The sequence below is a fragment of the Chanos chanos genome, chromosome 8 (genome assembly GCF_902362185.1).
Source record: "Chanos chanos chromosome 8, fChaCha1.1, whole genome shotgun sequence".
NCBI classification, from domain to species: Eukaryota; Metazoa; Chordata; class Actinopteri; order Gonorynchiformes; family Chanidae; genus Chanos; species Chanos chanos.
The window spans coordinates 15286580-15300979 of NC_044502.1; the positions used below are offsets into that span (position 1 = coordinate 15286580).

The 14400-nt window shown below is 39.6% G+C and overlaps 1 protein-coding gene across 1 annotated transcript in view; it reads right to left on the reverse strand.

Moving 5' to 3' along the window:
- Nucleotides 1–2995: 2995 nt before the first annotated feature.
- l3mbtl3 (L3MBTL histone methyl-lysine binding protein 3) overlaps nucleotides 2996–14400 on the reverse strand; it is a 38264-nt gene continuing 26859 nt past the window's right edge. Inside the window, exons 16-21 of the mRNA XM_030782902.1 lie at nucleotides 12652–12795; nucleotides 12002–12106; nucleotides 10528–10619; nucleotides 7300–7454; nucleotides 6737–6799; nucleotides 2996–3139 (exon numbers count right to left, since the gene is read on the reverse strand). Coding sequence (XP_030638762.1) covers nucleotides 2996–3139; nucleotides 6737–6799; nucleotides 7300–7454; nucleotides 10528–10619; nucleotides 12002–12106; nucleotides 12652–12795 — 703 coding nt within the window. The remainder of the gene's footprint in view (nucleotides 3140–6736; nucleotides 6800–7299; nucleotides 7455–10527; nucleotides 10620–12001; nucleotides 12107–12651; nucleotides 12796–14400) is intronic.

Consider the following 14400-nt stretch of genomic DNA (forward strand, 5'->3'; position numbering starts at 1 on the left):
ACCTACTGTGTGAAGTGTTTTCACTTTATTCATTATGTCTGATATTGATTTTATAGGCATATTCACACTTATAGTTATTTACCCAACAGGTGAGCTACTGAGTCTCAGCGGGGCTACAAGTCTGAATTACAACAAAAGGGGTTTTTTTTTAACGGATTTTATTTTTATGGGAGCTGTGGTTTTTCTTGTGTCCATGAAAATACGACACCCCAATTAAGTGAACTGTTGTCTTTTTACAACATTTCTCAAATTTCTATCTCTACGCAATTACTGTGGAGAGAGGAACTTCTGAACTTGCTTTGAACCATAACATTCACATGTCCCAGGCCTGGAATCTTACCTTAATAGCTATCTGTTTCATTCACATTTCATTTTTCCCACGTTCAGTAGTTTAGTAGCTTGAGCCAAACCTCACTCTGTGGTATTTATATGATATCTGTGCTTATATATTTTTTTAAAACATATTTGCTTATTTGTTTTGAATAAGCTGTAACAGTGTAATGCTTCAATTACATGCAAAGTCTAGTTCTGTTTTTTTTTTTTTTAAATTTGTTCTCATCCTTTGTGCATATAAAAATAAGTATGAGAATTTCACATCTGTGAATTGTGTTCTAGAATAGAACACATATTTTGACCTGACTGAATCAAAACAAATCTGTCCTGTTTTACGAAAGCAGTGTTCCATAGGGTATACTGCGCAGTCCAGGATCTCGTCTACGTGTCTAGACTTGCCCTGTCAGGGCTTGGTTCTCCTGGGACTGCCTCAATTAAAACCCTAACCGTCGCCCAAAACCCTGAACTATGAAAATAATTTTACAGACAAATTCGCCTGAGTCTGTATCCAACATAAACTTTCCATTTTGACTTGTGGATTCAAAAGCGGTCACAGAGGGACTTAGACTGGAGCTGAGTCTTATCAGATCTGGAGTTTCCTGCCGTAGAATTCACGACTGGGTGATAACTCTAAACATCGCCTCTCGCCGAGCAGTAGCCCGGATCTTTCATGAGCTCTCCTGAGTCAAACACAGGATGTTGAACCATTTTGGATATGAATTCTTAATGCTAAATGAATGCCAGTACACCACCTGATAAATTCCAGTTCTAATTCTAAATTCTGACCGAAGCTAGTCTCTGTCACTGCTATATGACCCATCTGAAATATAAATAACAACAGAAGAAAATTTAGTAAATAAGTAAACAGTAATTATATAATTGACACAAAAAAAGTAAAGACACGGTGACATACCAGTACAGCAGTCATGCGACGATGGTTGAGCTGTCATCCACTCTTAGTCTAGTGTTTATTTTTCGATAGATCAATACAGATTTTTTTTTTTTTAATTCACGCAAGCCATAGCAAGTCGTCCGCATTCACACATCAGAGCAGATGTACAATACTCTCTCTTTCTCTCTCTCTCTCACTCATGAAAAATTGTATGGAGCAAATATTTAAATAAATAAATAAATGTCAGAACAGAACAAATTCAGTTACAGAATATTAAACCATCTGTTCTCTTCACACTTCAGCTAATCAGATGCGAAGTTGAAAAAAGGAGCATATTATAATACATATCCTAAGGTCTGGAAGATATTTTTGATAAATACTTCACATGTTTTGGGAATTTAGTTGGTACCTGTTAAAAAAAGATTGCATTTCCAAAAGTGTTTAATAGCACACCTGTTAACTGAGAACAAAACACATAAATCTCACACAATGTTCCCTAATTCACTCTTTCTGGAAAATCACCAAATTCTTCACCACTTTTTTTTTTTCTTTATGCCTCGAGGAGACCTTATGAGGCCAGAGCATGTTATAAAATTGTTTGTAGCAAGGACAATCCAGATAAAAAATAAAAAGATAAAAAATAAAACAAAACAAAAATAATCCAGTTTGTTTGCAAATATGGCAACAAACACAGACACCATGAAAACTGTTGAGATTAAGATCATATTCGACATAATTCACCCTGTATCGAAGCGTTACGAACCCTCTGCTCACGACTTTAAAAAAAAAAAAAACGGCAAAAGGCATCTCTGTTTCTTTCTCCCTTTCACTGTATGAGGAGAGAAAAAAGCTTTTTATCAATTTCTCATGAATCTATTCATCCTTTTCTTTTGCTACCCAACCCACTCCCTCATAAATCTATTCATTCTTCTTTCTATCTGTTTGGGGGAATCTCTACAGGCCCGGTTTCTGCTGGTACTAGAGTTACTTCGTATAAAACTGTCCTAATTACTGTGTGCTGACATTGCAATTACATACTGTAAACACAGCGTCGTACTGTCACTGTAACGCAATGACAACCCCTTTCTCTATATTAGGTATAACAATGTTTTGTTGTTAAATTATGCGAAATCTGCAAGTGCAATATAATAGTTTGTACCTACCAAGTGGTTACCATGCACTATTTCAGGTCATTTCCCAATGCACACTAAGGGACATCTGACAAAACAGGGCCGAATGTATTAGCGCAATGGGTTTTAAAGTATACCAGATCTGTGACTGATACACCAATGATTATTCAGTAAGATACAGGATTCTGAAGGATGAAGAGCAGAGGATGGACTCTGTATTTCTATGCTTGTTTTTGTTTTTTGTTTTCCAGTTTTTTTTTGTTGTTTGGAGATAAAACAGAGATTCTGCGTCTTATCTTACCTGATACCCTGATTAGAATGCGTATATGTGTAGACGGTCAGATCTGGAATCCTCTAAGTGTTAATGGGATGAACATTCAGCTGAGTGTGTGTCACATCTGAACCTCAGAAAAGCATTATTATTATTTTTTTTTTATAACATTATTCATATGCACATCGTCCAAAAAATTCAGATGTGCATCTCCTGCTTGCATTAAATAAGATATTTGTCTTTTTTTTGGAGAACAGTTCTTCATTGTGCTTTGTAATTCTTTTTCTAGGAACACTTGCAATAGCTCTTTAAGAGGGGGCGGGGTGGGGGAGCATCCCCTTCTCCAAGCCCCCCTGAACGTGGCTCAGGTCAAAGTTCGTTACAGGCGGAGTTCTCTGCTGTTTTAAACATTAATATAGAGTTGTAGATCTTTAAGGCTGGGCCCAGTTTAATACTGAGGATCTTCACCAGGTCCATCTGGGTCAACAGAAGAAATGCCTCCCCATCTATTTGCTAGAGAAAGAAAGAAAGAAAGAAAGAAAGAAAGAAAGAGAGAGAGAGAGTACGTGATGTGTTAATTCAGATTCAAACATGCTAAAAAGCCTCTTTTTTCCTACATTTCATGCTATTTCACCATTAAATTACTTAGGACTGAATCCAATTATATCTGAATTAAATGCATCTAATTAACCTTTTCAATAGGAAACAAATATACAGAAAAAAAATAAAATGAAATCTTGGGTTTGAATGGTTTATATAAGCTTTTCTTGAATAGGATTTTCTACAGTAACTGGCGTGTAATCATTAATCATTGTGTTAATCGCTTAAACCGAACGTGGGCTGAAGAAAGTTCTGTGCGGTCAGAGGCAAATCTGAAACAGCTTCAAAGCATTTCCAAGAAACTTTTTTCTTTTTTTATCTGATGGTATCAAGCCTCATTAAGAAGAAGGAGATTGAAGGTTGACTCATCTCTGGCCTCAAACGAGGTCCACCTCTAACAAGCCACCAAAACTAACACTTGTCATAGAGTTCCACTTCAGATGACTGTTCACCAGTTCAGTCTGACACACACACACACACACACACACACACACACACACACACACACAAAGCCCTCTTTGTGGTTCAAACTGAATGGAGAACTAAGTAACTGAAGAAATAAAGTTACTTAGGTATATTTCTCCCTTAAGCACGTGGATGTAGAAACACTGCAGGTCAGTGTTCAACACCAACGTAAACAGGGAGGTCACATACTGTAAGATTATGTACTGACTTTTGGGGGGGGGGGGGGGGGGGGGGGCAGAAAAGATGTTTTTCCACCTATTTCAGAAAGAAAGTCAAAAACATAGGCTTTCCTCTCAGATTAGATTATTGCTTGACCACAGGGAAAGGTTGAAAACATCTTAAGCTTTTACGGGGCCTATAAACCGAACCTTAACCATGACCCTAACCCTTACCCCAACCTTAACCATGACCCTAACCCTAACTATAACCCTGACCATAATCCTGTGATGTTCATTTACACAAGTGTTTCACACTCACTTGTTATGTATTAATGTGTTCGCACAAAGTTCTTCAATAACAGCAATTTATGTAGTTCATGTGTAAATAAACAGGGATTATGTTTACTCCATGTACAGAGTCAAAATGTTATTCTTGTATATAATAAGTCTTATAATGCCCTCTGGGAGCCTATTAAAACATTAAAAATGAACAAATGACATGTAAACGATGTAGACTAAAATGCAGAGCTGAGTGAGTTTAAATGGTATACGACACAGCGATGGGTTTAGAGAGATTATTTAAAATGGTATATGACAGACAGCAGTGGGTTTAGAGAGATTATTTAAAATGGTATACGACACAGCAGTGGGTTTAGAAAGATTATTTAAAATGGTATATGACAGACAGCAGTGGGTTTAAAGAGATTATTTAAAATGGTATACGACACAGCAGTGGGTTTAGAGAGATTATTTAAAATGGTATATGACAGACAACAGTGGATTTAGAGAGATTATTTGAAATGGTATATGACAGACATCGGTGGGTTTAGAGAGATTATTTGAAATGGAAATGGTATATGACTGACAGCAGTGGGTTTAGAAAGATTATTTAAAATGGTATATGGTACACAGCAGTGGGTTTAGAGAGATTATTCAAAATAGTATATGGTACACAGCAGTGGGTTTAGAGAGATTATTTGAAATGGTATATGACAGACAGCGGTGGGTTTAGAGAGATTATTTGAAATGGAAATGGTATATGACTGACAGCAGTGGGTTTAGAGAGATCATTTAAAATGGTATATGGTACACAGCAGTGGGTTTAGAGAGATTATTTAAAATGGTATATGGTACACAGCAGTGGGTTTAGAGAGATTATTTGAAATGGTATATGACAGACAGCGGTGGGTTTAGAGAGATTATTTGAAATGGAAATGGTATATGCCTGACAGCAGTGGGTTTAGAGAGATTATTTAAAATGGTATATGGTACACAGCAGTGGGTTTAGAGAGATTATTTGAAATGGTATATGACAGACAGCGGTGGGTTTAGAGAGATTATTTGAAATGGAAATGGTATATGACTGACAGCAGTGGGTTTAGAGAGATCATTTAAAATGGTATATGGTACACAGCAGTGGGTTTAGAGAGATTATTTAAAAACTATGTTACATGCTGGCACAGTTCCACAGACCACCCTGAGATAATGGATCTAACACAGCCAATAACCTGACCTTTAGGTCTTACAGCACACAATCAGTTCCCAGCCTGTCCATTTTCAGCCTCAGCACTGTGTGTGTGTGTGTGTGTGTGTGTGTGTGTCTAATACGAGAACAAAAAAAGTCCTCTGGCTTCATTTCTGACACTCAGGGTCATTAATACTATGTAACACTGCTAAAACGTTCGCTCAGCCCACATGTATGGAAGGATAAGAATTCCCTTTCCTCTAAAGGTCAGCACTGAGAGTCAGAGCTCTTAGGAGTCTTGTAGAAAGACCTTTAACAGGGGACAGGTACAGAGATAAACCCCGGAGATTTTCACTTGCTCCGTTGCTATGGGATTCCGAGGACACTGAGTCACAGCACGGAAAAAAAGTTTCAATAGAATTATTTAAATCTCAAATTCCCAAAGCTGTTTAGCATTCAACCGAGAACTGTGAAACAGGTTCTCTTCCTTTTGATGCGTAATGCCACTTTGTGAAATATCCCTGCCTGTGAATCACTTGTCGGTATCAAATTAATATTCATAATATCATTAATATTCACAAGCAAAGCACTCAGAGATTCGGATGGCTTTGTCCAATATTTGATTTCTTGATGGCGTACACACTTTGATTAAGACTATGGGATGAATCTTCATGACAGCGTGCTGTTTCAGGGGAAATGTTGGTTCTTTTTCCCTCTACTTGGATTCGTAGTTTGTACACAAACATCAGATCAAACTCAAACTTGTCTGCTTTCCTGATATAAACACTTGCATTTGAGTGGTAGAGTAACTGTGTTGACTTATATGCTTACACATACAGGAGTGATTTATAACTATACGATAGATAATCTGATAAGCTTTGCGCACTATCTGATGTTTATATTCATGGTGCAAACACTGACTGTTATGGGGGAAAAAAATTCAGTCTTGTAATTTGTAGTATTTGTGTAATTTGTAAAGGTGTTTCAGCTTTGTAAATGTATTGAACTTGTTACACCTCAGCTGCTCACTCTTAATTGCTCCTTTCACGTTTATTGTAGTTGGGACTGAAGTATTAAAACACTCAGATATTAGATCCATCAGACTGCCACTCGCCCTCCCGTCGTCCAGCGGCCAGGGGAACAGTAGGGATGCCCCGGGGTCAGGGACCCTTACAGCTGGTAGAATGGATGAGCTGGCGTGGGTCTTCATGCTAGTGTTGGATACATTCACTGCCTTTATCATTTTCTCCATTTTCCTCTTCAGTTTGGTTGGAATAATGCCTTTGGATTTAGCATGGCTGTGGCTCGCAGTGGTATGTGTTGAGGAATACACTTCTCCAGTGCCACCTGTACATTACTTTAGCTGCTTCTTTTTTTTACCACATTCTAACTCCATACAAACCCCTGATAAGACTGACTTACCTCATCTCTGAACGTTCGTACTTGTTCCTTGCAGCCCGGAAGTCTCTGGATGAACTCTGTGACCTGTGTGACATCATGAGAAATACCTCCTCAGACACTTTTATTAGACCTCTACCCTGAGGGCAAGATTCCTCACATCTCGCTTGAATTAGAGCCACAAGACTAAAGTTCAAATCAAATTTCATATCGGGTCATCTCCTGACCTTTTTGATTAGCTGAAAGCTGATTGGATTAACTGGGAGTCACAAGAAGAAAAATCAATGGACTTTTTTCAATTTGTATGATGAAGAGGCATTCACTACAAAATATCCTCAATAAAATATTCAGTGCATCTCAAAAATCCACCAAACCCCCACAGAGATGAGAAATCAACTTCTGTAGATGGCTAACAGGTCAAACTGCTTAGTCATCAGCCTGTGCCCAAGTAATTGTTTCATACTGAAATATGTGGATGAGTAAAGCGTTTTGGTCTGTGCGTTTCACTGTGAATCCGCCTGCTGAAGCCCTGACCCCCTCTCATTCATAGAGGGTGGAGAAACGAAGTTGCGGAAGTCTTGACGTACCTCTTCCACGCTCCATCCCGCCACTTTACTGGCGGTAATCCCAGCGACGGGCGGCAGAAGCTTACTGTGCTGGTCCCAGCAGTGGGGCGTGCTGGGAGATGGAGCTGAGCATGGCATGAACACTGATTGATGAAGGGCTTGCTGAAGGCTGAGCTCTGGAGGGGGATGGAGGGGGGGGTTTGGGAAGAGGAGAAGGACACGTATTACCGGTCACAGCGGATCTGTTGTTGCCACACGCAAAAAGACACACACACACACACACACAAACATTTCCAGGGCTCAACCGGTCATCAGGAAATGCTAGAATCAGGACGGAACGACTTTGAGAAAGACCAAGTAAGGAAAAGTGAGAGTGGCACTTGTGGATAGATCGGGGCGAGCATTGGAGAACAGTGACGTGTATGCCAAACTCTTTTTAAAATGGAAAACCCTGCTGTTTCAATCAAAACATTTAAAAGAAAAAACAGTGAAAGTTTTAAACTAAACACTACTATTCTCCAGGCCATGGAAAGTATGGTGATATTAGCTTGTTTATGAGGCTTTCTTTGGTAAAAGCATACTGAATAAACTTGTTAATCCACACGTAAAAGCAAACTCCATTATCAGTCAATAAACTGCATACAGGGCTTCACGGAGGTTTAAATATAGATTAAAAAAAAAAAAACCCACGTTGGACTGTTCTTTCACCCTTTAAGTGCTAATAAATTCTGACATTTCCAGCTGCTTGGATAAAGCAGGTTTAAAAAAAAAAGCCAAAGTGTTATGGCAAAGTTCAAACTCATGCGTGATTAAAAGAATCTGATGAAAGTGTAGGTTGTGACTGTTGGAAAATAAGGAACTAAAAACCCGAGGGTCAGACAGACGCAGATGAAATCAATTTCTCATAAAGTCTGAAACTTTGCCTGTCAACTGAAAATAATGAGTGCTTTATCATCAATATGGTTTTTTTTTATTGCTGATATTTCTAAAATAAAAATTAGAATAGTATAAGACATTACTAATCCTTGTCAGTCATTGATCACTGATTATTGACTGCATTGCTATGATCAATACTAATGAAGAGAACAGACACTCAGAACAATAAAAAAAAGAAAAACAATGCCCTTCTTAAGCATGGAGTGAAATTATTAGGCAAAGAGAGAGACTAAACCAATATACAAATGATTAAAACCAAATCTTGGATTTTTTTTTTTTTTTGTATGAGATCCAAGGCACAGACCATTATATTTCAAAGAGCAGGGTTTCTGTGGGTTCCTGTGCTGCCCAGATGACTAAGAGTGTGTGGGTTTTGAGTTATGTTTATTGCAGAGCTATAGTGATGTTTCACAACATTAGCTCTCTGACACAGCACTTCCCTCAACAAGCTACCCAGCTCACAGCTGGAGGATGGGACAATAACTCAATCCTTTTATTTTTTGAGCTTCAATCTCTCTCTCTCTGTCTCTCTGTCTCTCTCTCTCTCTTTCTCTCTCTGTCTCTCTCTCTCTCTGTCTCTCTCTTTAAATACTTTCAGGGTTATCTGTTACTGAACCCAAAATGGTTCCCGAAACTAACCATCACCATTTTTAGTATTAGTCGTCCGCTGTAAAGTCTGAGAAACAAAACATGTCATTAAGGACGTCTGAAAACGTCAGAGGAAGGTAGCATACGCTCTGATTTGATCAACTGCATTATATGTAAATTACATATTAAATATTCAAATGCATTCAGATTCAACATCTTTAAAAAAAAAACACGTTAAAAGGATCATTAAGATGTTTTTCGGAGAGTCTAAATACATGCGTTGTGTTCATTCATGAACCAAAATGAACTAAAGTAAAAACAAAAAACAAATGGAGCTCTCAGTTCTGGTCCATAAGGTAGCCCACTGGAAGGTATGGTACATTTACATCATTTCCTGTGTGTAATGGTAATTTTCTTTAATCTTCTGTCTCTGTCTCTATGCCAGCAGTGCTGAGTGTATGAGGGATGGAAATAAGGAGATAAACCAATCACGGGTCTGGATAACCAGATGTCTACATTAGTGTCGAAGTGCTCCATACCTTGCCTATGTTTCCAAGTCACTGGTCACAATTCTTATACAAAGCTAGTTAGGAGCTCTGTGCTTTAGTTCTGATTATACTGTCATCAAAGCTTCTTCATGTCTTCCAAAACAGAACAGTTGGACTCTATGTGTAGTCATTAGGGGACCAAACTCAAGTTTGTCATGAGAGCCAGAGGACAGGGGAAGAGTTTCTTTTTTAATTTGATAATTAAGCAGCTAGCGGATAGTTTCCGTGCCAATGCGCAGGGCTTATGAAAGACAGACGCCAGCACTGGGTTTAAAGCAGGTTAAGCTGTCTGATAGAAGGACCACATACTGAGCTGATATTGTGCTATTTATTCTCTGTGCTGGCTATCTCAGCTTCATTAGAATCTTCGCTCTTTCTTTCTCTCTGTTTCTCTCTCTCTCTCTCTCTCTCTCTCTCTTTCCCTCTCGGTTTCCTTCTCTCTCACTTGCTCTCTCTGAGGAGAGAACACTAACGAAAACTCAAAGAGAGCAAGTGTTGGATGTTCTGACGAAGGGACACAAAGGACTCAGTGCCGCCCAGGAGTGGGGGAGGAATGAGAGAGAGAGAAAGAGAGAGGGAGAAAGAGAATGAGAAAGAGAGAGAGAGGGGGAGAGAGAGAGAGCGGAGACTGAGTGAGTCATTCCTGGAGGAAGACAAAACCCTTATGTCGTCATAACGATCAGAATGGTTTCTGTGTGACTATTAAGGGTATGTAAAATTCTCAGATGAAAGGATGGAGCATTTGAAAGCTTGTGTGACATGGTCTGGGCCATAAAAAGACAAAAGAAAAAGACGTCACACCGGCACACTGAACCGTAATCCGAGACAGGAGAATGAGAGACGGAGGGAAAGAGAGGGGACCGGGCCCTGGGACCATGATGAGTCGTGTAACACGTTTTTTAAAACAATAATTCACATTTCAGCCGGCAGGACACGAGAGGCGCTCATTCAATAGTCTAAATGAACAACAGCAACAACAAAAAAGGAGATGTCTCAACAAACGATGCTAGGGAAAGGTAAAGCTACCGGTTAATTTACTGCTGGATGAGAAAAACAACAGCCCTACAAAGATCTGTCCGGAATTCATCTCTGAGTGGCAATTGACCACGTTCTATTTAATCTGCAAATTTTACTGCAGTGAAAGTTTTTCCAATTTGATGGGGAATGTTGATTGTACCTTTAGTATCCATGACAGAGGACAACTCGTTCTCCACCTCCTCTTCCTGGACCACCTCCTCAACTTTGCGCTGTTTACAGGGTCTCCCCACCCTGACGAAAGCAACAACAATAACAACAACAATTACAGTAAAAAGCCGTAAGATAAATAGTGCATGGAAACTATCTGTCACTGATAAATATAATGGCCAACTCAGCTGAGCAGCCTCTTTCCAGCCACACCTGGCACTGAGCAAAGAGGACATCATCGCTTCCAAGCAAAACACACTTCAACAATTCAAAGGCGAGGAATGAGGCTTATATTGAGGTAAAATTCCAAGGGTCATCTAAGAAATTCCATACAGGGTTACGGTTTCAGAATGCTCAGGGCATTGCACGACATTGAGACCCGAACATTCTAGAACAATCTAGAGATTCACGAACAACTGTGAAATTCTAGAATGATTAACAGGTTCTAGAATGACTGGTTAACTGTAAACAATCTCTGAAGATTTTGCCTCAGAATTATATACATTCCAATACTCTCTTGAGCAATATCAGTGACTTACTACAAATCAAACTGTCTGAGCTGTTTTGTTTATCCAACATCATACTGTAACATAAAAAAAGCGTTGGTGATGTTGTGTCAGATGATTAACAGTTATCTAGAGATGCCTTTCTTGGTTTTGTATGACATAAAAGGCTGCACAGCATGAGGTCTCTGGATCCACGGCTGAGCAGAATTCTAAACTCTTTCTGAGACTGTGGGTATTAAAAGACTCAAGAGGATGCTCTATATAAATGACATGGAAGTGCCAGACGACGGCGCGAAGTGTGAATAATACCGTAAAAACTCAAGCAGAAAGAGAACATTATCTCTCATTGCATATTAATGTTTTTTATCTTTTTTATCTGACTTGTCTTGTCAGAGACAGTGTAGCCCACAGTTCTCAAATCAGGCTGTTACCATTCTAGAGCCAAGCATAGAAATTCTGTGTGACGGACTAAATTCTTACTGCCTTTGATCATTACGCTGTGTGATAAGAACATATTAAAACTCCTTCCTCATTAACACCGTTCCCTAATGACTGCTTTGAGTCACCGTTTCATTTGGAATGCTGTCTGGAGAACAGTGGAGGTGTGTGTGACTGTTGGGTTTGAGAAAGTAAACTTGTGTGAAAAGACCACAGACAAAAGAGTCTAGCACCAACTCCAGAGCTCACAACACATCCAATCTTCACAAAGCCACCGTTACCAAACCCCCCTGAGCAAGGGACCAGTCTTTCCCATCAGAACACTGATAACAGAGCACACACCCAGCTGAGGCCAGGTGGTAGGCATTACGAGTCGAACCTCGATTCGTCCACGGCGATTCGCTCTCCACGGTTCAAAATCAGCAGGCATTAATAAGCAAACAAGGAGCATCAGTCACGCATTAGTGCTAGCGTTCGCTGACAAGCTAATAACAGATTATTGAGTGTTGAAGGAGCACTGACCTCCTTTTGGTCTCTGTGCCCGGAGGTTTCTTCGCCACTGACTCCGTCACGCCTCCCGGGGTGCTCACAGTGGCTGTGTGAGTGTGGTTGGAGCTGACAGGCATGCTGGGAAATTGAAAGGGAAAAATAATTGACTTTGAAAAGTTCTGCTCTAGCACATCCATAATCGAAGCACACAGAGGAAACTGAAAGTCCAGGCAGCCCATCTATTGAGTCAGTAAAGCAGTGGATATAGAGTAAGGAGTTAATATTAATGGAGTGGTATTGAACTTTGGCCTCTTTAAAGGAGTTTAAAAAAACTAAACATTACTGAATAATGCTATGCTATGAACCTGTTTCCAAGTAATGTTGAATTTGTTTTTTTGATGTCGGAAACCTGAATTCAACCGAAAGCCAGGTCTGCCTGAGTTGATAAACACGTTTCTTTTACAACCGAGTTTATTGTCAATGGGCAATCACACCACCACTCCACCTCCATTTCAATGATTACATTTGGAATCTAACACTGCACAAAATGACTGGACCAGAGACTGGATCTATTCTGATGTCTTTTTTCACAGTGCTCCCTTGCCTGGGTAAACAGGAGTTTTGGACATCTTTTTCGTACAAACAGAAGGCACCATGTTGAGTTGACTGAGTGCAGATCTTACTCTGAGTTGGGTGCGGGCACCTCTTGACTTGGTTCTGTTTTTCTCGGCCTGCCCGCTCCCGTGCCTGGCATCTCGCCACTCAGTCTGTCGGGCAGAACGGAGCCTCGGTTGATGTTTATGTCCGAATACGGGCACCCCACGGCACTGAGGATCAAAACAACATAAACAATTACAGCTCCATTTACAACGGCCATTCTGCTCCGCAATCACCTGCTGAAATGAGCGACATAACAAAACAAAACAACCAATTTGATTTTTTTTTTGTTTGTTTGTTTGCTTTTTAAAGCTTCCCTCCACCTGAGTTAAGCCCATCAACCAAAACGTAACCCAGGGCTTTCAATGATAACAATCCAAAGATTTAATTTCTCAACAGACTGTTTCTCTCTTTCATTTTGGTTCAAAACAACAGCTTTCAGATATTCTCCACGGCTGATGGAGGTTTCATATTGACGTGTTAATGGAAAGAATTGTGCTGTGAAATATGGAAAGAAAAAAAGCCTTCATCAGTCCTGCTCTCTCTCTCAAAATATCATTTACACAACCAAGCAACATTATTACCGTTATTTCTTGTTCAAGATGGGTGAAACATATTATGCTAGCTTGGCTTCAGAGATGTCAAAGAAGTGTTGACATCTGTGTTTACTCTGCTCCTTGTTTGCTTGTTTGCTTTTTTTTTTTTTTTTTTTTTTTTTAATTTTGCTCATATTAAGAGAACAGCCAAAGGGGAAATCTCATTGAGCTGGCCTAAAGCAACATATGTGTTTTTCCATGAGAAATGTTAATACAGGGGTGGAAAAAAAACAGATGGATGTTTCCATAAACAAATATATTAGCATATAAATAGGCACAGTGAGAATAAGCCCCCCTGTCACTCACAGATAGGGATGAGGCTGATCGAAACATTGCTCTCTTTCTCTCTCTCTTTCTCTCTCTCTCTTTCCTTTCTGACCTCTGTCATACATTTTTGGCATAATGAGGGTATGGTGGTATTATATCTATCCACAGACACTCTTCTTTCACTCTCTCTGCTTTCTCTTTCTGACTATCTCTCTCTCTCCTTTTCACTCTATTCAATATTCCATGATTCTAAACAAAAACGAACAAAAGGTCTGTTCGGTGAAAGCGGCGTTGCAACATGCCCCATTTGTGCTGTCACTCTCAGGTGATCAGCACTCTAACTGCTCTCTGCTTTAACAGGCTCCTGCAGGTTGGCTTCACTGCAGATTTTAATAATAATCTCTCTCTCTCTCCCTCTCTCTCAATCTTTCAACACGTGTCCATTATCTGGCCAAAGTCCTCAGCTGGGAATTCATCCATTTGCAGATTTGTCTATTATATTTTGAAAAAAAGGCAGTTTTCAGACTCTCAGCAAAGTTCAAGAGCATAACTCATTTTAAAGGCATTATAAATATTTAAAAATGTTTCGGTGCACATCGGCCGGAAGTAGAGGTTGTTGGGAATGAGAAAGACCGACATCTAGCTATCAACGCACCCACCCACCCACCAAACCCAAAAAAAAGGAGGTTAATTCAGGTGACCAACCATACAACAGAAACTTTCTAATGATATTTTGGTATTATTATTACACGGTTTGCAAAACACATTCTGCTTCTTTTACGAATGGCAATCTGGTAATCAAGAGGTTGGTTTCCAGAACATTCATCTGCAACACTCTTGATGGTCTTGAAACTGTCATCAGAAAATACAGGAGTAATCTGTGGAGGACTGCTGCAGAACTGATCAGAGGGA